The 26,138-nt window shown below is 44.8% G+C and overlaps 1 protein-coding gene across 2 annotated transcripts in view; it reads right to left on the reverse strand.

Annotated features, from left to right (window-relative positions):
* The window catches only part of LOC147613733 (uncharacterized), a 99,397-nt gene extending 78,151 nt beyond the window's left edge, over positions 1–21,246 (reverse strand). The window contains exons 1-2 of one of the 2 annotated variants that reach the window (XM_086781711.1): positions 21,067–21,246; positions 20,214–20,595 (exon numbers count right to left, since the gene is read on the reverse strand). In XM_086781711.1, coding sequence (XP_086637837.1) covers positions 20,214–20,595; positions 21,067–21,125 — 441 coding nt within the window. In that variant the 5' untranslated portion in view covers positions 21,126–21,246. The remainder of the gene's footprint in view (positions 1–20,213; positions 20,596–21,066) is intronic. The other variant, XM_086781712.1, reaches the window with a different exon arrangement.
* Between the last annotated feature and the right edge of the window lie 4,892 nt (positions 21,247–26,138).

Consider the following 26,138-nt stretch of genomic DNA (forward strand, 5'->3'; position numbering starts at 1 on the left):
TCATTCCATTGGGAAGAGTGCATAGGCTCGAGATTGGTCATCATTGGTGCTTCTCCAACCGTGTACAGTTCAGCCCGACTCTTGCTCCTCCGAGATCTCGCGTTTGGCTTATCGTCAGTCCAAAATCAGTCTCTTCAAAGTAATAAAGCAAATACTATTCCGGTAACGGAATAGGGGGCCCTTCAGTGGGTAATTCGGGACCCCACACGATGTACGCTATTTGGGTTATACATTGATGAGGTGGTTGACTTCATTACACGGGGAGGCGGAGATGGAATTGATTTAGCAGGTACCTCAGTACATATTATGCTTTATGCTGATGATATTCTATTAGTGTCTGAGTCTCCAGGAGGTCTACAGCAGCATCTACATGCACTCGATGATTTCTGCACATAGAGGGGTCTTACTGTGAACCTTGGGAAAACCAAGGTTATGGTCTTTCATACATCGAGACAGGGCAGAAGTCAGCTGCCATTCACTCTCGTAGGACGCCAGGTGGAGGTGGTGACATCATACGTGTACCTAGGGGTTACCTTCTCTGCAGCAGCAGCAGCCACACGCTTCACCATGGGTTCAACAGCCAGAGCTAGATTGACACGGGGATATGCAGCATTGGCTATGCTAGAGAGACAGTGCCACCAGGCGCATTTTCAGGAGCCCCGGACGAAGGGGTGGCTATTTGACACATTAGTCATACCGGCAATGATGTATGGAGCAGCAGTATGGGCACCAGGCCTTGCTACCCATTGGTGGACACAGATAGAGAGACCACAGGCCCTCATGATGGCACGCATGATACGCAGCAAACCGTGAGTACCTCATGACATTATCCGAGCAGAGTTTGTTGCGCCTCCTATGATGGTAGAGGCCATATTCCAGACTATATGCCGGCTAGACAGATTCAGAGAGATGCCACAGGACAGATTGTCATACAGAGCTTTTGAGGCATCTAGACAGCTGGCTGAGGCAGGAGACAAAGGATCATGGTATGCATAGGTCACACATTGGTTCTCACAGCATGGCCTAGACATGGATCATCTACCACCATTCCAGTATGACAGGGATGCACCACATATCCGTCTCTCTCATAGTGAGAGGAACACAATATTGAGACAGGACCTATGGCAGCTCTATACACGAGAGACATGGATATCGCCTACACAGCCTCTTCCACCGAAGATGCTATACTACAGAGATCACTTCATGAGTATCACTGATGATGGATTTATAGAGAGGCCTAGATACATGGAGGGCTTTTTACCACACGGCTCCCGAGTGGCTATTGGTCAGCTTAGAGTTTCATCACATCGATTGGAGATCGAGACTGGCAGAGCAGCACGGATCCCCCGAGAGGAGAGGGTATGCAGATTGTGCAGAGAGGAGGTGGAGAGTGAGGAGCATTATGTATGCAGATGCAGAGCATATACAGCCTTGAGAGAGAGATATCCCATTTTATTCAGAGAGCCACATTCCCTACGCCAGATCTTTGAGGCGACAGACCAGCGCATACTGGGGAGATTCATTCTAGACATACAGCGTCACAGAGAGACATCATTACAGGCTCAGACAGCTCTAGAGGGGGGACGACAGACACATATTACTACATTTTTTCAGAGATCCATCCCACTCCCAGCCCCTACATGGCAGGGAATTACTCTCCAGAGAGCAGAGACACTCAGAGCCCGCAGGAGACACAGGACACCTGGCTTTCGGTCACCACGCCTATACCAGAGAGAGATGACAGAGATCATATGGACACCCCCTTCACTAATGTATACCATTTTATACCCCCAGTATGGTACAGGATGGAGCTAGCTAGGTTGCATATCATGATTTGCGTTCTCCTAGTAGTAGAGGTCCATCCCCTCCCCCACTCACTGTACTTATTGCACACCCAGATTCAGCTTTTTAGTTCAGTACTTTTTCATTTTGTTGGGATGACAGAGGATACCCCATACACGTACACCGATTTGTCTCATAAGCCGAGTTCGGTCTTTTGGAAGACGTTAATAAAATCTTTCTTTCTTTCTCTCAAGTCACTCAAAGTGTCATGGATTAAATTCCAGTCCATTGGCTGTGGGAAGTACTGCAAAAAGTCATGGCCAAGACCGGAGTTAAAGAGGAGCTCGTGAAGGTGGAGGACAAGCTCAGCACAATTATCAAAGAAAACAAGAAGATGGTCGACTCTTCCGTTACCGCAATCATAAACCGCCTCTCCAAACTCGAGAAGGGATTTGACAAAATCCAAGAGCTCGAAGAGAGAACATCCAGGCAAGAGGCTGAGATTTCAGCCCTAAAGGAGGAACTAATGGAGCTGAAATCTCAGCCCTCAAAAAGGAGTTGGAAGCCACTTCACAAGGCAAGCTTGAGGATGGAAAATTTCAGCCCTCCTTGATTGAAGAGTTGAATACCATCAAGGAACAAATGAGGATCATTCGAGAGGAGGAGGAGCAACATAAAGAGAAGACATCTTCATGGGTGGAGGTGATCACAAAGACACAAAAGAAGATGGACGAGGCGGAGAAATGGATCGAGGTCGCCAAGAAAGGGAAAGGGAAAGGTAAAGAATTGCCACCCATCCCCACTCCCACCATCATCAACATGACCCTTGAAGAGGAGCAAAGGAGGAAGACCCGGGCCTTACATGTACGAGTGTCCCGTCTAAAAGACCGTGATGATGCGGAAGGGGAAACCAAGGAGCTCTTCTCTATGATGGGCATTGAAGCCACGCACACAAAGGCATGGAGAGTGGGAAAGAAGAGAGAAGGTAGTGGCGAATCTTCTAAGGAGAGAGCACTTATCATTCGTTTCCCCTCCATGGAAGCGAAGGACTTCTTGAAGAGACGTCCTACACTCAAGAAGACGGGAATATTTCTTGGAGATGACCTCACACAAAGGCATGGAGAGTGGGAAAGAAGAGAGAAGGTAGTGGCGAATCTTCTAAGGAGAGAGCACTTATCATTCGTTTCCCCTCCATGGAAGCGAAGAAGGACTTCTTGAAGAGACGTCCTACACTCAAGAAGACGGGAATATTTCTTGGAGATGACCTTACACTCTCACAGCTTGCCCACATGAAAGAAGTTATGCCCGATATAAGGGCAGCCCGAGAGAAAGGGAAAGTGGCCTTCTATAGAGATGGTAGAGTGGTGATTATGGAGAGGCGCTCTTCATGACGGCGCGAGACCTATGGGACTACACTCAAAGTTGCTACTTGGAATTGTAATGGATCTCTACGCCTTGATGTAGGGGCTTTTGAGGATAGTTTCATTGGGAGGAACATCATCTTCTACTCTGAGACGCATCAGGATCCTGGACAGTCCATGCCACATGTTAGTGGATACCGATGGGAGACAGCTTGTAGATAGGAGACTCGTTCAGAGCATAGAGGACGGGGCTCAGGAGGAGTGGCAGTATTGTTTAGAGAGGAGCTGCAGCCACTGATACATATAGTCCGCAGAGATGAGGCGGCTAGGTACATGTGGGTTAGACTGAGGGCAAAGACGGGCAGATATCTCTACATTGCTATATGCTATTTTTCTCCTAGTACATCAGTGTATGCATCACCTAGAGGGCAGTCTCCCTTTTCTATTTTGGATGATGACATTTGGGAGTTCTCCAGGGATGGTGACATCATTCTCCTCGGGGACTTCAATGCCAGGACCGCCTATAACCAAACAGTATTTTATGATACCTCAAAGGAGATGTTGAGGGAGCTTGATGTTAGGGATATGGGCCTATCTAGACTCTCACAGGATGAGGAACACACTGAGTATGGGCGGTATTTGATAGACATGGGGACTGCACATGGATTGGCCATCCTGAATGGCCTACAGAGATTCGGTTTCACTTGCTTTCCACATCGGCATGGTGCTAGTACAGTGGACTATGTTATGGCTCAGCCCAGTCTCATTCCCTCTTTTCAGGATTTTATGGTAGGCACTAGGCCGGTTGGAGTAGCAATGGATCATGCTATCTTGTCCTTCACTCTGACATTTCAGTTTAGTACAGCTCCATCGGGACAGGTCTCCACACACACTCGTTATACCTTTACGAGGGAGACTGACACCGTGTACATGGATGAGATATACAGACGCTTATGTGCCGAGGAGCCGGGACGGCCATTAGATGAGGTCACTCAGATATTGATAGAGACGCTTCATGCTGCAGCATCAGAGGCATATCCCCTTAGTCAACCTACACGGAGACGGTCTGGGAACATGCCCCAGAACAACTGGTATGATGAGGAGTGCAGAGAGATGAGGATCAGATTACAGAGAGAGGTGCTCATGGGTGTTACCACTCACAGACAGTCACGGATTACCTTTCGGCGCCTAGTGCGACGGAAGAAGAGGGCTTATCTTGCTCATTTAGAGAGGGATTTGTATCAGTTATTTATGAGTCAGGGCTCAGGCGAGGCATGGAGACTATTCCATGAGCATTCACCATCACCAGCCATTACCTCCACAGAGATTTGGGGTGAGTATGCAGCATCCCTGTACACAGCACCAGGACAGCCACCCCTGCCAGACCCATTGGAGCCATGCCCAGAGACATGTGCTTTCTTTACTGCTGAGATGGTAAGGAAAGCTATTGACAGGATGAGGATTGGGAGAGCATATGATCATGATGGTTTGGTAGTAGAGCACTTTATTCATGCCAAAGATATGCTTGCAGAGCTTATTGCTATGATGTTTAACCGAGCCATGTGTGAGGGTTTTCCTGAGACTTGGAATATGTCCACGATTGTGCCTATCTTCAAGTCAGGGGATCCCATGCTTCCTGGGAATTATCGTACCATCATGATTGGTCACACATTGGCTAGATTATATGCATCTATTCTTGAGCAAGAGTTGAGTAGATGGGCAGAGAGAGAGGGCATACGTGCATCAAGGCAGGCAAGGTTCAAGAGAGGTTTCTCCACTCTTGACCATATCTTGACACTCAGAGCTATTATTGAGGAGGGCAGATCATATGGCAGGAAGATTTATTGTTGCTTTGTGGATTTCCGCAAAGCTTTTGACACAGTACCGAGAGCCAAACTGATGCGCAGACTACAGGAGATGGGAGTGCCCACAGAGCTGATTTGGGGAATCATGGCTTTATACTGGACAGTTGTGGGGCAAGTACGTACTACTCAGGGTATATCTGAGATGGTTCACTCCACTTTTGGGGTGAAACAGGGCTGCCCCCTTTCTCCCACCTTATTTGGGATGTATGTGGATGAGGTTTCGGACTATGTAGAGCGGGAGGGTGACAGAGGAGCACAGCTAGCAGGGACATGGATTCCGCTGTTATTGTATGCTAATGATATTGTGTTGATCTCAAATTCTCCAGAGGGGATGCAGCGTCATTTGGATGCATTGCACACGTTTGCACAGGACAATGGATTGTCTGTTAACCTTGGTAAAACCAAGGTGATGGTGTTTAACACCACAGCACAGTGAGTTAGGAGGTCAGCACCCACCTTTACATATGGTCAGGAGACAGTGGAGTATACAGATGCATATACTTACCTTGTTGTGGTTTTTAGTGGCCCACTATTTTCCTTGAGGAGAGCAGCGGAGACCAGATTGACCAGAGCTTATGCAACATTGGGGAGACTAGAGAGGATGTGTTCGCAGGTTCAGTTTCAGGAACCTTGAACAAAGCTTTGGCTCTTTGACACTTTGGTCACGTCAGCCATGCTGTATGGAGTGGAGATATGGGGACCCTCAGTGGATCACCACAGCCGAGCTGGTAGCATTGATGGATAGAGATGTATAGAGAGGCCCTTGGTTTCTATGATTTCCCAGATGATTAGGGCCAAGGCCTCTGTACCACATGATATTATCCGTGCAGAGATGGCTGCCCCCCCCATTGGTAGTAGAGGCACTCACTCAATCAGTCTCCTTTATACATAGCACTTGGGCTCTCCCTAGAGACAGATATGCTCGCTTAGCCTTCACGACAGTTGGCATCACAAGGAGACAGATCATGTTGGTATGCACAGATGGCAGCTTGGTTCCAACTGCATGGCTTTAGTATGGACAGGCTACCTCCATTTCAGTACTCCTTGGATGCACCCTCCCTCTCTCTCACACGGGCAGAGATTACCAGACTTATGAGGCAGGACTTGACTCAGCTGGACACTAGGAGGACATGGACACAACCGACACACGAGCTTGGTACAAAGATGGCTTTCTATAGAGATCATCTTCTCTAGCTCACGGAGGATGGGTTTGTGATTAGACCCAGCTACATGGATACTCATCTTTCTCATGGGGTACAGTGTGCTATTGGTCAAATGCGCACATCCTCACACCAGCTAGAGATTGAGATTGGCAGATTCAGAGGAGTACCAGCTGAGGCCAGGATTTGTCAGTTGTGCCAGATGGAGCCAGAGACAAAGTTACATTACATATGCCACTGTCCAGTATATTATGAGATACGAGGCCGTTTTCACTACCTGTTCAGAGAGGGTTTCGGACCACTTTCCAGAGTCATGAGATATCAGGATTAGAGATGCCTCAAATTATACTTGTTGGAGCTGCGTAGACATAGAGAGGGTCTCTTGAGAGGGAGGGGATCAAAGAGGGAGAGACACCTACAGAGGCAGATTACAGACTTCTTTCGACCAGAGATTGAGCAGTTACGCCAGCAGGCATTGCAGCTAGCCCCAGAGTATAGCCGCACCAGAGGTACACTGATTGATCGGACTATAGAGCTGGGGCGGTCCAGGCGCCCCAAGATGAGAGGCCCATCTCGACACCGGCAGAGACTACAACAGAGGATCAGGACCATACTAGCACGGCATGGGAGACGTCCAGTCAGAGTACTCTATCACCATGGAGGACATTGAGGATATCCGCCATCGACCGATGAGAGACATCTTTGGATAGTGATGTATATGATGCTTACCTTTGTTGCCGGAGTTTTCCTTCCCATATGTTATCCATTAGGAGCTCCTAGTACCTTACTTTTCCTCATAGTTGTTGTTTCAGTTTCAATTAGTTGTTTAGTTGTTTTAGCTTTTCTTACACAGACATTGTATCAGATCCACCAATTGTTGTAACCTTTTTGGTCTCATAGGTCATTTTGGCCTTTTGAAGACGTTAATATATCATTTCATCTCATCTCATCTCATCTCATCTCTCTCTCTCTCTCTCTCTCTCTCTCTCTCTCTCTCTCTCTCTCAAATGAAGTCATAAAAGTGGATTGCTAAACTCGCGAAACTCAGGATACAAAAGGCGGTGTGAGACTTGTGTGACAAGATCCTTAGTTACGAATACTTCCACTGCATGTTATACCAGTACAAGCATGAAAAGGTACATGTAAACCCTCTGGAGATGATATATATTCCAACACGTCCTCTTCAGCGCCAGCGCCAGAGGGGCAATCCAATCATAGTTACCAAAAATGAGAAACAGGAACAGAAACATTCGAGGAATGGAAACGGGAAAACGTGTTTTTAGGGGTGGAAACGGCCGTTTCTTGTGACAATATCACTTGGGAAACGATAAACGGCCATGGAAACGGATGGGGTCTTGAAATGGAGAAACGCATTTCTAGGGTCTGAAATGGTTGTTTCTTGTGACTATGGGTCCAATACCAGCACGCTGAAGTAACACCTCCAAAGTAGCTCTCGGAAGTGGTTTGGTGAAGAAATCAGCCACATTGTCCTTGGTAGAACAGTATTATAGTAGGCCAGCCGAAGAAGTCCCAACTCGATCCAGTCATGTACAAAATGATAATGCACTTCAATATGTTTGGATCGTTTCCGTATCACTGTCCTTGGTAGAACAGTATTATAGTAGGCGAGCCGAAGAAGTCCCAACTCGATCCAGTCATGTACAAAATGATAATGCACTTCAATATGTTTGGATCGTTTCCGTATCACAAGATTCTAAGCTAGAGAATTAGCACTCCAAGAATCCGAGAAGATGGTAACTGGGGAAGTGTCAACACAGCACAAATGCTCCAGAATCTGATGAATCCAAAGTGCCTTAGTGGAGGAGAGAAGGTAGGATTTGTACTCAGGCTCAGTGGAAGAACCAAGAAACTAATCCAGTACCAAGCATGAAGCAATATCCAGATGTAGACCTCCGAATATCAATGCAGCCTGCCCAATCAGAATCTGTGAAACCAACCAAATCAGCACCACTGGAATAGGTGATGCCATAATCTGAAGTACCTCAAAGATAACGAAGAACTCTCAAGGCTGCCTGTCAATGAGACCTTCGAGTGGCTGATGAGAACTGGCTAAGAACACTCATAGCATGGGAGATATCTGGACGGGTGTTGGCTAGGTAAAGCAATGAGCCAACAATCTACCGGTATTCTGTGGAATCCACCAAGGGTGTATCATCCTCCTTGGATAACTTGGCATTGGGATCCATGGGACAATTGAGAGGTGTACAGTCTGACAACCCATCATAAAGTGAGAGCAGCTTCTTCACATACTTCTGTTGAGAAATGAAGATACAATCAGCTTTCTGCCACAAACCTCCAGCCCAAGAAAATAATGAAGAAGGCCAAGATCAGTCATCTCAAACGTCGCTGAAATCTTGGACTGAACCTGTGTGACCAACTCAGTATCAGAGCCAGAAAGAATGAGGTCATCAACATACAAAACAATGACACAAATATCCCCATCAGAAAGAAGCACACAGAGATTGTTGTCTGCATATGCCCTCTCAAAGCCAAGAGAAAACAAGAAGACATCAATCTTTTGATACCACAATGAGGCCTGAGAGTAGGGATCCTATGCATCTGTGGAGTGAGGAGAAGAATAGCATTCCGAACAATGAAACTGAAAAAGGGAAGGCTTTTCAAAGGATCGAAGGCATCAATCCACTCCCACTCTCCTGGATCCCACTGAAGATATCTGATAGGACTACCACCATATAACCACAAACACCAAGAGCCATGAGTCGCTATCTGAGGAGAAGGGTCAATGAACCAATGCTTCCCCGAAACGACCAACAATCCTCACTGGACTAAGCCTAGTATCTAGGATGATCTCCTCCATACATCTCCTCAATCTCCCTCTAGGCATGATAGAGTAAATGATGCAATCTGTAGCCTCCTGGCCCGGGAGAGCAATGACCTGCAAAGGTATGCCTATCCTCCAAAAAACTCCCAGCCAACTCGGATGATAGTCTCCATGAAAGGTCCCAGAGAGCCACTCATGCGGAATAGCTACATCAATCTGATCAATACGAATGCGAGAGCCCCTAAGATGCTGAATGGATGCAGCTCTCCGATCCTCCGGAAGACTCTTAAAGGTTTTCCAAGCAAGAACTATGTATACACATCTCTCCCATCCTGACCACTGCATATAACGAGATGCACCAAGTGGCCGACCGGCCTCATCCCTGATGAGCTCATTCCACATAATAGGTTGTCGGTCAGCCTCATCCAAAGACCTAGGAAGCCTTTGTCGCAAAAAAGATCTCATGCTTCTCCATGCTCTGACAATGGCTGCAATAAGAGGGGAAGATGGTGCCCTGATATCAGCCTCTGTGAACAAAAATCGTGTGCTGGACATCCAATCTCTCCCGACCCAGGGTGTACATCCGGAAATCTGAGACAAGAAAAAATCCTTCCAAGGCTAAGTGCCTGGTAGGAAACCTCTGACCACAAGTTTGCAGAGCAACGCCCTGCACTGAACATCCAGATCGATAATATTCAAGCCCCCCTCTCGTTTGGGCTGAATAGCTGTGAGCCAAGCTACCCTAGCATGAGTGTCTGAGGTGCCATCCAAACCCGGCCAGAGAAAATTGCGGATCAATCTCCGCAATTGACCAATGCACGCACGAGAGAAGCACCAACAAGAGGCAATAAACCAAGCTGAGGCAAGCAATACCTGATTAGCCACCAACGCTCTGGAAGCTAAATCTAATCTCTTGGAGCTCCAATGGAGGAGCTTCTAACAGATACTCATAAGTACCGGAGCAAACTATTGTGTAGGAGAAATATCAATCCCAACCTGGCATCCCGAATATCTAGCAGTGCATCCTCTACTGATCCAAGTAAAACCAAGCTCTGCACCCCAAGCAACTCTCAGTGAATCACTAACCCAAAAACCAACAAATTTGTGCCAATTAGTGAGTGCCCCTACTGCCAAACATAACTCCTCTAGTGCTACCCGGAAGGAACATAAGCATATATGTGAAGCCTCCAAGAACATGGCTGTGTTATCAGCTAACTCAGAGTCAACCAATTCCTCTTGACTACGAAGAGGCAACCTCAATCTAGAAATACCAGCAATGGAGCAGAGAAAGAAGCTCATGGCCTCTGCAACTATGATATATAATAATGGGGCTAAAGAGCAACCTTGCCGTATTGAGTGAGAAATCTCAAACCGCTCTCCTCTATCACCGCAAGCGAGCACTCTATTGTGGGCATCACGATACATGCATGAAACTCCCTTGATCCATCTCTAAGAGAGGCCCATATGGCTAAGAGTACCCTCAAGGAAGTCCCAATCCACTCTATCATAGGCCTTCTCAAAATCGAAGAGCAGAATGGCTAAGGGCTGATTGCTCACTTTAGCCCATTCGACGGCCTCCCAAAATGAGAAAATGTTATCAAAGATGCTCCTACTGTGTAAGAATCCATTCTGAATATCATGAACGGCATCCTGCAAAATTGGCTACAATCTGATGCTCACTGTCTTAGCAAGAATCTTATATGCAGTCCCAAGTAAGGTGATAGGTCTCCACTAGCCAATCAATGGCTTATCCCCACTCGTAGGAATAAGATAAATAAGCCCCTCAGTGAGAGAAGAAGGCATAGAACCTGTGTCCCACATCTCCTGGAGAGTCCATGTGATCTCAGCCCCAATCTCATCCCAAAAAGTAATGAAAAAAACAGGGGAGAGACCATCCTCCCCTGGACACTTACCATGAGGTAAGGCATGAAGAGCATGACTGAACTCCTGCATAGAAAAAGGGGCATCCAAAGCGACACACATCTCCTCAGTGATCAAATGTGGCAATGCTTTCCAAACCTTCCTCCGTGCCCTGTGTCTCAAATCAGAGTGCGGCTCAGCACTAAGAAGATGGCGATAGAAATCAATGGCAATCTCTTTAGCCATAAGAGCATCTAAGTGAAGAGTGCCATGTGAATCCTCCAACTGCCTGACACTATCTCTGGCATGAGATGGGCCGTGAGTAGCAAAGAAATGTTTGTTACATCCGCCACCCATCTGGGTCCAAAAGGATTCTTGGGCATGGAAATGGTACTCCGCGCGCTGCTCAAGAGAGTGATGAAGTTCTGCCCTAACAATACATAAAGAATCTGCAACCCATTGAGCATGAGGATGTTTCTCGTGCTCTTTCTGTAAGGCAACCAATCTACGTCTAATAGCCCTTTCTAAATCCAAGGCCTCTTGTCTCTTAGACAGGGCACGCGTGATAAAAGTCACTAATATCACAGAGAGCAGAGGCCAAGCTTTGAGAGGCCTGTGAGAAATCATGAGCTCTCCAAATATCAAGCATACGACGTGATAGCTCTGCATCTGGAAAAAAATGATCAGGGATGTGTACATGGGGTGCTGGTCCATGGCAATTCGGATCTCTAATACATAAAACCACTGGGTAATGATCCGATTTAGAGGTGCCTGTAGCAATAAAAGTATGCCTACCTCTGTCAAGCACCCAATCATCCACATAAAATCTGTCTAACCGTGCATAAATACATCCTGCATCCCTTCTCCTGTTAGACCATGAATAAGGAAGAGTGGATGGTCTCCTCGAAATGTCATCCTCATGCCAACAATCTCTGCCATGAATGGAGAGTATAAACCTCTCCCAAGACACTCTTTCAAGAGGATGCACCAAGCCCTCATGTCCACCTCTTTTATCCGTTGGCATCTCAACCATGTTAAAATCCCCATCAATAATCCAATGGTCGGCAAGAGGCATCACTGTAGTGAGAGATTTCCAAAAGGCAACCCTCTCACCTCTATGGTTAGGAGCATAGAGGTTGAGAATACCAATGCGTGTAGTGCCTTGCATAAGAAGGATCCACTGCGCTCTCGCAGGCAAAATGACACCATGTCCAATGATGCAAGGCAAGATCAAAGCTGAAACAGAGATACAGACACCACCCTTGGTACCAACAGCTAGTGACCAAAAGGTGTGTCCTAAGAGAAGCTTGCCTGATCTCCCACACTGGATAGCATCCAGTTTATGCTCTTGCAAGAGCAATACATCCATAGGTCCACCTGTGACTGCACAATGAAGCTGGGTTTTTACAATTTGTTTCCGCCGACGCGGAAAAAAACCCCCAAGACCCTGAGTGTTCCAAGAGACAATCCTCATAAGGACTCAGAGTAGGAACGACCAGATCTCGTGGTCGACGAAGGACCCCCTTTAGAGGCAGAAGTACGTCTCGCATAGGTAAGGGAGGCAAAATCTGACGATGTAAACCTTACCTCTCTCCCTCTCCAGGGAAAAGCCAAGGCTAGTCCTCAAAACTGGAGAGGTACCATGACAATGTGAATGCGCAACATCATCCTCAAGGGTACAATCATCCTGTAGCTGTAACTCTGCTCCTTTTCGGATGGCTCGTTGGGCCTAAATGTGGGAAATGAGTGGAATTCCGAGAATGCTCCGATCCCTGCAAATCATGAGAGGCTCAGGAAAACCTTCAACGATAGTGAAAGTGTCCTGCCTCCAACTAGGAATGGGTGGATACTATCTAAACCACTGGATCCCGAGGATCATATCACACCCTAAAAGAGGGGAGACAATGAAATCCCGCTGGAATGTGACTCGCTGAACCTGAAACTCAAATTGTTGAGCCTTATGAGTAATGTGTATATGTAGACCAGGGGTAAACCCGTCCACATCTAGATGATAAGGAACCAACGTAAAGCTCATCTTGGTGGCCAACTGTGGAGAGACGGCATCCTCAGAACTGCCCATGTCAAAGAGAACAATGAATCGCTTTCCCTTTGTTGTGCCATAGGCACGGATGAGAGCCTTTGTCTTTCCCTCGGCCTCACCCTCCTGCTTATTATCATATACCACTAGTGGCACACTGAATTCAAAGAGGGTAAAAGTTGAACGGCCTTCAAGGCTAATGGCAGAGGTGTGGATGAGGATGCTACGGTTGCTACTGTGGAAGTGGATGCCTTAGCAGACTTTTCAGCCTTAAACTTTGTGCAATCTTTCTTCTCGTGTCTCACAGTGCGACAGAAGAAACAATGGTTCTCAATCATGTACCGTGTCTGTTCATCTGGCTGGAGATAACCTCCATTAATGCCCTCCTTAGCTTTTTCCTCAGGAGCCTTCTTGGACGTAGGATCTTTTCTATTTTCCGATTGACCCAGAGAATTTTTCCTTTTGGTCTTTGATGTTCTGAGTCCCCTTACCCTGGGTAGATGATTGCTAGGTAGATGACTGTTGTTAGGGATTTGGGAAAGATTGTACCTGCTTGAGCTTACCTCCGTTCAGCATCAGCTCCTGATTATAAGTGAGGGTTAGTGCCCGTGCATAGGTCTGAGGCTCAAAATTCCTCATTGGGTACCTAATTGTAGTGTCTAAACCTCGAATAAACTGCTTGAGCTTATCTTCTTCGGATATGCCCAACTGTTGGGCCATTGTAATGACCTTGTTGGAATAGGTCAAAACAAGGCAACCACCCTAAGTGAGTTTGTAAAACTCGTCCTCAAGATTGGTCATGTACTGTGGTGGAAGAAAATGGGCTTTGAGGTCAGCCACAAAGGTGGTCCAATGAAAACGGAATTGGCCTGTGATGGGGTCCGTGTGAAGTTGTGACCAATGCTGCCACCAGGTAACAACTTCCGCAATGAGTTAGGGTGCTGCTACATGGACTTTGCCTTGTGGATCTGTAATTCTAGCTAAAGGAAAATAAGCTTCAAATTGATGAATAAATTGAGTAATAGCAGCATGGTCACACTTACCATCAGCAGGTGGTGGTAGGGGGGGTGGAGGACGAGGAATTTGGAGCCTACTGAGGGAGGGCCGCCAGAATCTGTGCCATCGTTTGCTAATGCTGGATTTGCACAACCTCCCAGTCAAGTCTTTGCTGGAACTCTCGGTCGGCTTTTTCTCTATGGCGCTCGTCTTCCTCATATTTGTGTGTGGCTTCCTTATCCCTTTGTTCCTCCACACATCTCACTTCTTTCTCTTCTTCTGCTTTTCTTTTTGCTTCTTCATCTTTTCTTCTTTGTTCTTCATGTCGATCTTCGTGTTTTCTTCTTTGTTTCTCCATATGGAGAAGGACCTATGCCAGATCTGAGATGCCTTCTTTGGGCTTCTCTTTTTCAGCGGCAAGCTGCATCTTCAGAGAACTTATCTGCCCCATCATTATTCTTAGGAGCTCTTCTGTGCTTGGTGGAAGCGTTTTTTCTATTTGGAAGATTTGTGCCTCCATCACTTCTTGTTGGCTTTCTGCTTGATGTGACTTCTCTCCTGACATGGTGGAGGCCTGGGTGTTTTTTCCAGACCGTATTTTTACCATCCACCGGATGCTCACTTCTTTAGGTAGCCGAGTTCGGTCACCAGTCTGATGCTCTGATACCAATGTTACATGCACTGAGCTTGACCGTGATAACGCACAACAGGGTCTTCTTTATACCTTTATGTGGTGAGAATCTTTAGCATCCAATTTAGAGAATAGAGAGAGAAGAGAATGAGAATGTAGAAGACAACACAGTATTGGGTCCCAAATACCCACTAAAGGGCCCCCCCTCCCTGCAAGCAAGAGTATTTGCTTATATTATTCTTTGGAGAATGATGTACAATGCTTGAGAAAACAAGCGATGTGAATGCCCAACCCAAGGACGAGGAAGATCGTACGTCGGCTGAGTATCCACCTAATCCAAGGCTTTGTTGAAGACTCTTCTGGCCACTGATGCAAGTCCAGATAGCTGTAGGACTGCACATATGCTGGCCGAATGTGAAGAGGAGCTCCCTTGATGCCTAGAGTCGACTAGATGTTGTATGCTTCTGCGCTTTGCTGAATTACCTGAATGTTTTTGTGTGGAATTACCTGAAGTGCCTGATTTTATATGGCCTCCTCGTGCTAGTTGACTGCCTGAGAAGGCTGTCAGCCTACTCGATTTTTCCCACAACTGCATTAAATGCCAGTCGGCTGCTGACGACTCTGTTGGCTGCTTTAATTACATGTATTCCCCTCCTCGATCTGTACAGAGGGATTGCACTTTGTAACCCATTTGATTTTCAGCCTGAGCCATATAATGCTGAAAACATGCAAATACATCAGATTTTGCGTTCAAAAGATATACCCAAGCAAATCTGGAGTAGTCATCAATAAAGGTTACAAAGTATACATGCTTCCCAATCGATGGTATCCGCATAGAACAACACACATCGCTGTGCACAAGCTATAATTTCCGGACAACCCTTGTTGATCCATCTTTTGAGAATGCATTTCTGTGCATTTTACCCAATATACGCCCTTCACATACATGTTTTGGTGGCAGCTCTACACGAGGCATGTCCTGCACCATTTGATGCCTTAGCAATCGCATCAAACTGCCATACTTCACACGTCCAAACCTGGCATGCCACAATTCTGCCTCTTGCATGGCAAGTGTTAGAGTGGAAACCACATGAGTATCATGTTGCTCTCCTGTCAAACCTATCAAGCTGGTATAATCCATGGTACAATGTGCCAGATGTGACTAATGCATAGCCACTCTCATGGTCTCTAGCTGTGCACATGTCGTCCTCAAAATTCACTGCATATCCTCTTTTAGCAAAAGAAGAGAACCAAAAACAATGAATTTATTGATAATTCATTAGTTTTTGACCTTTCCCTCTTCAAAAGAATTGGTGGCCACTCTTGTTGCAAACAAGAGTAGATCCCTCAAACCATCAAGCCAAAGGAAAGCTCACAGAAATTCAAGTAAGCTAGAAATCCTACTTTTTCTTTTTAATGGTTTTCTAATCTTTGTTTTCTTTAGGCTGGCCTGTAGAGTAGCGGCTATTTTTCCTGCTTCTCCTAGCTCCAATGGAGCTTTGCCTCCTTGCAAATGAAAAGGCCTTTAGGCACCCCAAGGGGTCTTCTGAAGAGACCAAGGTAGGGAGAGAAGGTGGTTGAAGCTGCAAACTGCCACCACATTAAAAAACGGACTGTTGCCTATTGTAGATGTGAGTCCCCATAATCATAGAGCATAAGACTCTGATACCAAATGTTGGAGAGATGCTGCAACCAAGCACAAAAATCCACACACACACACTCGAAATGACGGCTATCAAACCACAAGCAAAGCTCATCCGGCTTATCCATACCTGCCGCTTCTACCCTGGGACATTGCACCACCTCATCCTCAAATTCGCCTAGCCCTTGCTAAGAAGCACAAGCCTATGTAGACACCAAATCTGCAAACAGAAGATGATGAGGTGCCATAGCCATCCTGCCAAGATGGTAGTCAAGGTAGCAAATCACGCATCCATACAAGTAGCTAGCCACTCCTCCAGGTGGGAAACACGAGTGCATTTGCATCCAGGATGAGTAACTAGAACTAGTAATCAGTGAGAGATCCCAAATGAAATCTTTCCCCAAACCCAACTTTGTGCACTCCGGGACACTAGGGCTCTACCCTAACCAAGCAATCAACGCACATGGGTGCTAGACAAAAAAAATTGCTAGTTCCCTTAGCTGTGACACCACCTATAGAGCTCTTGTGCCTATGTGCTAGGGTTTTCAGAGAAGAGAGCAGCGAAACTCAAATAAACAACACACACAAAAGCTCTAAATCTATTGTATTGTATTAAGTACAAGAAGATGTTTACAACTGAATTCTCAAGTACAGAATGTGACTGAAAATGTTGACCACAATACTCAGTGGCCTCAGCCCAATACTCCTGCCTAGGTTCTCCTTGGCCAGCCCAATCTCCAGAGAAACACTCCATAAGGCTTCAATGCTTGAGAATTACAAGATGGGAAATGATGAAATTACCAGCCAAGCACCCAAGGCCGGGCCAAGAGCTGGGCGTGTGAAAGGGCCAATAAAGGGATTTTCCTCCTTTTTGGGACCCCCAAGAGGAAGACCAGCAGTAGGAGAGAAAGGAGGGGAAGGTGTCACAATATGCAGCGGAGATGAAGACAAAATCTAAGAACACAAGAGCAAGTGCACTGCAGAAAAATACAGCAATAGAGAAGGAGAGAGAGAGAGGTGTAACTCTACTATATATATACACAAGAAAATCCCGGTAACTGAATGATATAAGTGGGGGAGAAAGGGGCCATTTTATATGGCCCCTGTGATCCAGTCGGCCAGCAGTAATGACAACCAACAGCAACAAAATAACACCCGATCTACTGAACTCCAGTCGGCCAGCTTCAGAGAGTCGGCCATCACACGTGTGAAGTCTGCAAGCAGCAGAGAGAAGCAGGGAGCAGTAGAACCAGTTGGCCATCACCTGGATCACTCCAAGAACCACAGGACAGCCTCCCACACCTGGTAAAAATAGGGAAAAATATGGAGTGGGGAAAAATGAGAAAACACCTAAATGGGGTGGGCACACCCACAACAGAGGCCCTGGTGTAAATATACAGACAAGAGATGACTACTAACACCCCCTCTCAGCTCCTGGATGATGTGGAGCCAACCCCAGGGAGATGGAGTGCCGCCAGTGTATAGCCTGAGGTAGAGACTTCATGAAGAGGTCCGCCGCATTGTCCTCTATCAACGAACAATAAAGAAGCAAGATGTCACCAGCCAAGATCTTCTCATGTACAACGTGATATTGTATCCCTATGTGCTTGGTGCGGACATGGAAGACCGGGTTCCGAGCAATAGCTATACAGCTCTGGTTATCACACTAGATGACTGTGGGCTCCCTCTGTGGAAACCCAATCTCGTAAAGCAACCTCCGCAGCCACACAACCTCGCAAGCAGCACCACAAGCAGCCCGGTACGCTGTCTCTGTCGATGATAAGGCAATAGTTGGCTGCCGCTTACTGCTCCATGAAACCGCTCCTGAGCCGAGGGTAAAACTGTAGCCTGATGTTGATCTCCTCGTGTCTGGATCTCCTCCCCAATCTGAGTCACTCCATCCTTGGAGTCTGACTCCATCCATCAATCCCCCTCCTGTGTAGAAGAGTCCAAGATCCTTCGTACCCTGCAGATACCGCAAGATCCGCAATCCTGCGTCCCAATGAGCCTGAAGAACTTCTTGCTGAAGAGCCTGCAGCTTGTTAATATGCTCCCGCATCGTCGATGACTTTGCAGGATTCATCACCCGCAGAGAGAAGCCAAATGCTGCCATATACCTCTGGCCAGCGTCATATGATTGATTACCTGCGGTGTGCAATTGAGGAAAATGAAAGAACGGACCTTGGCATTGACACGATCCCATAACTGTGCCTATACCTCGCGTTCCTTCCTAATCGAGAGTAACTCCCCTTCCTCTAACTCCGGCCTTGGAACCCCATCAACAATGAAATCACCAAGGTCGTGAGACTCCAGAACAGATTCCATCATTACCTTTCATATGCCGTAGTTGTTCCCGTCCAACTGACGGTCCACTCTGGGAACATGGAGTGTCGAGATCTTCACAAGCTTCTCAGCCATCTCAAGTAAATCTACCACTATGGGGACGTGACTGAAAAGGGTGGCTGGGTGGGAAAAAAGAAGAACTTAAACCTGCAAGTGGCTGTCCAGCAAATCAGTCCGCCTTCCTCTTGCTTCTCCTCTTCCCGAACAGTCCAAAACAGTCCACCAATCAGCAACAAAACAGCCCCCCTCTTGCTCACACAATTCCCAAGATCTATCAAGAGCCTAGAGCTCTGATACCATGTCAGAATATGCAACGGAGATGAAGACAAAATTTGAGAACACAAGAGCAAGTGCACTGCAGAAAAATACAGCAATAGAGAAGGAGAGAGAGAGAGGCATGTAACTCTACTATATATACACAAGAAAATCCCGGTAACTAAATGATACAAGTGGGGGAGCAAGGGGCCATTTTATATGGCCCCTGTGATCCAGTCGGCCAGCCGTAATGACAACCGACAGCAACAAAATAACACCCGACCTGCTGAACTCCAGTCGGCCAGCTTCAGAGAGTCGGCCATCACACTTGTGAAGTCGGCCAGCAGCAGAGAGAAGCAGGGAGCAGCAGAACCATTCGGCCATCACCTAGATCACTCCAAGAACCACAAGACAACCTCCCACACCTGGTAAAAATAGAAAAAAAATAGAGAAAAATATGGAGAGTGGGGAAAAATGAGAAAACACCTAAATCGGGCGGGCACATCCACAACAGAGGCCCTGGTGTAAATATACACACAGGAGATGACTGCTAGCAGAAGGGCCGCGGGGACGAGGACGGGAGGGGGGGGGTGTTGGGGGGAGTTTTGTTGGTTTGTGGTGGGGGGCGGGGAAGATTTCACACCCTAACCCCTCATTTAAGCATACAGCACCCTCCAGCCCTCAGCCCTTAAACCAGCCCCAGAATCTCTGTCCAACGTCAGCAGCATTGGAGGAAATGTGCGCAAACTCTAAACCTCATAGTTACTCCCGCTTCAAACAAGGCTCACAAATGGTGAAAACTCTCCTAATCACTCCTGAATTCCCTAGTATGACACTAGTATTCATGGCACATGCTAGGGACAATACATGTGAAATCTCTCATGCTTGTTTTGGAACTATGGAGGGGAGAGTCATCCCCACCCCAATCTAGTATATCTTCAACTCATCTAATGAAAAATGGACTTAGCCAAGAAATGAAAGGTATGAACTATGTAAGGGGGGCTTTGACCAAAGCCAAGCTGTCACCTCCATGAACTTTGTTAGGGGGGCTTTGATTAAAGCCAAGCTGTCACCCCCATGACATGTAGGATATGTGGCTATTTCTGGAAGCCTGTAGAATGTGTGGTTTATCATCAGCAAACTCCAACGATATCTTTGATTTTAGAGCAACTTCCCATGACCTGAGAACAAGACGGAAGAAGATATGAAATGTTTTTCTACTTGTAAACATGATGTCACAGGCAAGTGGAAGGTCGAGATCTTTGCCACATGTCAGGTGGAGATTAAGTACAAGTGTAGGGCTGAGCTTGAATAAAAGTGGAGGGCTAGGACTAAATGCACATGGAGGGGAGAGATTAAAAATAAGATGAAAGGTGGAGATCAAAAACAAGTGGATGGTTGAGACTAACTTCACATGTGATGCACATAATGGATCTGCATGGAATGGCATTTAAACATGACACGAAGACATACATACCACATCTAGTGGCACAAAAACAGCTTGCGAGAGCAAGGAGGAGACCAGGCCAGCTATCCCATTTGCCAGTGCAGCCTGCATAGCTTCTGAGATGTTCAGCTTGTCTGTAAGCTTTGAAGTCGCTAACTTAGTGGTCTCCAAACTTGTCAGGAGAACCATCCTGCTAGGAATAGCCCCCACTATGACCGTGCCAAAGCCTCTGTACAGTCCCGGAATGCCATCGTGCCTCAATATGTTTCTGAAAACAGCAGGACCAGAGAGATTCATCTGCTCCTTTGTTGCAACCTGCATCCGAGTCTTCACCACAGAAATTGGGTACAGAAGTGTGGAAACACCCGAGAAAAGTCCAGCACCCACCACATAAAATTTTGTCTTGTCAAGCCTGCAAGCAGACATTGCCATATATCAACACCACCTTTAGTCTCCGGTATGGTATGTAAAAACAACATAAATTGATTTGTGAAGCCAGCAAGCAGGACTTGCGATATGTCAAGATAGAATTAAGTTAAATTTTCCATGACTTCCAATAACCCATGGTGCAAATTAGGGTTTAAACAATGACACTAACGTAAGTAACATATCAATAAGGCCTTCAAGGATGAGTGGAGGGGGTTCATGTCATTTTTCCATGTATTTTAAAGCCAATGTGGCATGTGGCTTGTCAGGGACATAACAATGCGTTGTCAGGGATGTGTGGAGATAACCCATGTCATAATCCATGTGCAAGATCACATGAGGGAAAGGTGTTGCAAGTCAGAGTTCCATCAATGCTACTAACGGAGATAATCCGGCTTCCTTGATGGAGAATTGCTCAGATTACAGTGATGTGTGGAGAGAATGGGGATAGATGTACCTGTCCCATCCGATTTCTGGCTGCGCGGTTTGATTCTCACCTGCAGCTGCAGTTGCCATGGCTTTCTTCTTTTTCGGTCGATTCGAAGCTGTGAAGTACCAAGTTTTGTGCGACGGAGCTTTTCAATGCGCATTCTCACTCGAATTGACTTTCTAACTTTCGTGCTCAGAACAAAATATTTTAAAAGATTTCTGAAAATATATATTTAATTTGGTTGAGTAATCATACTTTGATTAGCGTTAATTATTGTACTTGATTGGGCTGGAGCAGAAATGAGGGGGCTTTCCATGGACGCTAATTTTATTTGTCTAGCTTCATGAGAAGTGAGTGCAAAGTGATCGAGAAAAAAAAAACTTTTTGTTTTTAAATTTGGTGTAAATATGTTTTGATTAGCATTTATTGTTTGTGTAAGTATAGTTATTGTCACAATAAGAAATCAATCATCAAGTAAAGCAAGGGTGAATAATTATTTATGTCATAAATTTGATTTTGGTATAGATAAGTTTTGAGTAGTATTTATTGTTCATAAAAGTATTGTTATTGTTTTCGATTAAAACACTACATTGTAGTAGGACACCCTTTTGCAAATGGATACAGTTATTGTTTACAATTGAAACATTGCATAGTGGTAGGACACCCTTTTGCATTTAATGGGTATTTGCAACTCGCTTGTCGCGGGGGGAGAGAGAATCCTACTCCTTATATACTCTACATAACTATAAATTTTTCAAGTTTCTTTTATCCATTGCTCTCATTCTCTACGATATTAAAGCTTATGCGAAACATTATCCAAGATATTGCACATAAGATAACATTCCCCTTATCACATTTATAAAGACCATATGAAACTCTTGCAAATTATCTACCCACTTAACTTATCTAATTGGCTAATCTGTAACACATGGGTACTTCTATGTATGATAATCTATATATACTTTAAACTTGGTTAAAGGTTCTATATATATAATACGTCCATACTTTAAGCACATGATTTACAACATATCATTCCAATTCATGAGTGCCTTTTTTGTCACTAACATGTCTTGTGAGTGCGACAAGAAAGCATCAAAGTTGAGTGCCTCTCGATGGAACTACATGCTCTAACCATTGAACCAGCCCTTAATTTATAAGGATGCCTAATTTTTGTTGTAACTAAGTAGTTTTTTGCTCTCAAAAGCTAGTGATTGACCACCTTCTTTAGTCAATATAGTGTCAACCGTATCGGAGGTACATGGACACGATGAGAGAAGGTCACTAGGTGAGGGGAGAGCTAATCTCACACTAATCCTAGGATAATCCTTAGTCAATCTCAAGGAACTTCATAGGAGAGTACCATCCATAGTACTCCTGTATGAAGTTCATAGGAGAGTACCATGGATGGTTCTCTCCATCATAAGAGGTCAAGGGAATGATAGTTTAGGTATAAGAGCTGATGGAACAAGGAACAATCTCTTTCAAAGTGAGAGTGCTAGAAGATCCCCAAGCCTAGGACCATGCATTCCATTTGAAATGTTAGATTTGATAGGGGAAAAACCAAGGATCTCAAGTCAAGGGACCGAAAAACATCCTTTAAACAGGCCAAGTAAAAGTAAACTAGGCCAAATAAAAGTAAGCATTCTTTAAACAGGCCAAGTAAAAGTAAACTAGGGAAGGTGCATGAAACTATTCAAGTATCAACAATGTATATAATAGAAGGCACTAACCAAGGTAACATAGTTATAGCTATGGAGTTGAAGTTCACACTCTGATCAATCCTAAAACAAGAGCAGATATATTTAAAGGTATCACCATAACCAAATGTTAACCCCATTTTGGGTTAACTAGACGCTCTCCAGCTGTATATGAGAGTGAAAATAAATGTTAAAAGTTATAATAGTTGTGAGAAATCTAGCCACACCAAACTCAATTAGTTAACTTAGAAGTTTGGGCACCCATGTTTGAATAAGGGCAAGTTGTATATAACACAATATCTCATAATAAATGGACATAATCCCCCTTTGTGCTAAACATGTCCTCTAGTTTTCTACTTGCTCTTTGCTCTTTGATGTGTGTGTGTGTGTGTGTGTGAGAGAGAGAGAGAGAGTGGGAGAGTTGAGAATAGAATAGAGACTAGTATTGGACCCGCGCATTGCTGCAGCGACCAAGGTTCCAGAAAAGAATTGGTTCCCTCTCTACAACCATCTCTCTCTCTCTCTCTCTCTCTCTCTCTCTCTCTCACATCACACACACACATGCACATGCACATGACCCTCTCCCTTTCTCTCTCATGCACACACATACGCACACGCTCTCAAATGTTGAAACTCTCTCTCTCTCTCTCTCTCTCTCTCTCTCACACACACACACACACACACATGTAAATATGAGTATATATAATATTATGTTTTAGATACATAGACACGTATATTTATTTATACATACATATATACATGTATTTAAAAATATAAATACACACACATATACATAATTTTAATTAATTTTGATTAAATTTTAACGTGTGGAGATGGGTGGTAAGGTGTGCTCACTTTTAAATATATAGATAGATATATTATACACATACATAGAGACACACATACATACATAGAGACACACATACATACACACATAGACACACACACACACACACACACACACATATATATATATATATGTGTGCATACATATACATACATACATACATACATACATACATACATACATACATACATACATATATATATATATATATATATATATATATATATATATATATATACGTATGTATGTATGTATGTGTAAATATAAGTACACGCACATATACATAATTTTAATTAATTTTGATGAAATTTTATGTGTGGAGATGGGTGGTAAGGTGTGCTCACTTTTAAATATATAGATAGATATATTACACACACACACACACATATATATATGTATATATATATGTGTATACATACATACATACATGTGTAAATAAAAACACACATGTATACACATATACATATATATTTTAATTTATTTATATTTTATCAAAAGCTACTTTTTATTCTATATCTCTCGCTCTCTTTCTCTCTCTTTTCACTCTTTCCCTCTTTACACCTCTCTCTCTCTCTCTCTCTCTCTCTCACACACACACTCATTCACTCTCTCAAGCACACAAACATAGATGCAGATGTATACACACGCATGCATACTCTCTCTCTCTCTCTCTCTCTCTCTCTCTCTCACACACACACACACACACACACATGCACTAATGTAAACGCACACTCTTATCCCACACTATCTCACATAGAAATTCTCTCTCTCTCTCTCTCTCTTTCTCTCTCTTTGTCTCTCTCTCTCTCTCATGCACAAACACACTCCCTCTCTCTTTACACACACTCTCTCACACACATAGAAACTCTCTCTCTCTCTCTCTCTCTCTCTCTCTCTCTCTCTCTCTCATACACACACACACACACACACACACACATAATTTTAATGGTGGGGATGTATGGTGAGGTGTTCTCACTCTCAAATAATTTTAATGGTGGGGATGCATGGTGAGGTGTTCTCACTCTCAAATAAATGCATCTTACATGTAATCTCTCTCTCTCTCTCTCTCTCTCTCTCTCTCTCTCTCTCTCTCTCTCTCTCGCACGCACACACACACACACATGCACACCCTCTCTCTCTCTCTCTCTCTCATACACACGCACACATTGTCAAATGTTGAAACTCTCTCTCTCTCTCTCACACACACACACACACACATGAACACACTTGCACATGCACCAATGCAAACACACACTCTTCCCCCACGAACACACACTCTCACACATAGACCTCCATGTCCATTCTCTCTCTCTCTCTCTCTCTCTCTCTCTCTCTCTCTCTCTCTCCTCCAGTCACACACACACACACACTCTCCTCCAGTCACACACACTCTCTCTCTCCTCCAGTCACACACACACACACACTCTCTCTCTCTCTCTCTCTTACATACATACATGCACACGCACGCATACACACACAAACACACACTCTCTTTCTCATGCACACATGCACTCTCTCTCACACACACATGTAAATATATATTATCTATAACATTATGTTTTATTATATTTAAAGACATATACCTATATATGTCTTTATAAAGTAAATAAACACACATACACATATATTTTTAATCAATATTAAATTTTAATACGTGGGGATGCATGGTGAGGTGTCCTTACTCTTAGATAAGTGTATCTTACATAAAATGTCTTTTGTCTTTTCTTTTGCACGTTAATGTGTGTGATTGTGTGTACACATACACACTTATGTGTGATTCTGTGATGTCAACTACATGCATGTATGCATCGTGCAAATGTCTTGATTCTACGTATATGCTAGTGTGTGTATGGTGTGAGTGTGTGTACGTGGTGTGTATGTTTGTGTTTATGTGTATCCATATGCGAGTGTGTGCATGTATGTCTATGTGATATCCGTGTGTACATCTTTTTTTGTCTATGTGTGTACACGTGCACGTGCATATGTGTGTGTGTGAGTGTGCACATACCATGTGCAAATATGTATGCATTTACATCTATGTATACATGTGTGTGCACATGTACTTTTGTAGGTGAGTGTATGTATGTGTATATGTATGTGCTTATGCGCATGTATGTGTATGTGCAAGCTTGAGTGTGTCTGAGTGTGTACATGTGCATATCTCTATGTGTGCACGTATGTCCATGCGTGAGAGTGTGTGTGTATGCCTATGTTTCTGTGCATGTGTGCGTGTATCATGTGCATGTGCGTGTGTCTATGTGTTGTGCATGTGTGTGCCCAAAGACTATCTTCTCTTCTCATTTCTCCTTTCCAAAAGTTCTCCCTCTCCTTTCTCCACATAAAGGCTAGGTTTATAGGGTAGGCAACCTTGCTTTATTGTGTATAGATATAGATGTGTGTGCATGTGTATGTGCATACGTGTGTGTGTGTGTGTGTGCATGTACACGGGCAAAGTGTATGTGTGTGCGTCTATGTATACATATGTGTGCATGTGTACTTGTGTATGTGAGTGTATATATGTTTGTGCTTATGTGCATGCATATGCATGTATGTGT

The sequence above is a fragment of the Cibotium barometz genome, chromosome 43 (assembly GCF_041138505.1).
Source record: "Cibotium barometz isolate CiBa-2024 chromosome 43, ASM4113850v1, whole genome shotgun sequence".
In the NCBI taxonomy this organism is placed as follows: Eukaryota; Viridiplantae; Streptophyta; class Polypodiopsida; order Cyatheales; family Cibotiaceae; genus Cibotium; species Cibotium barometz.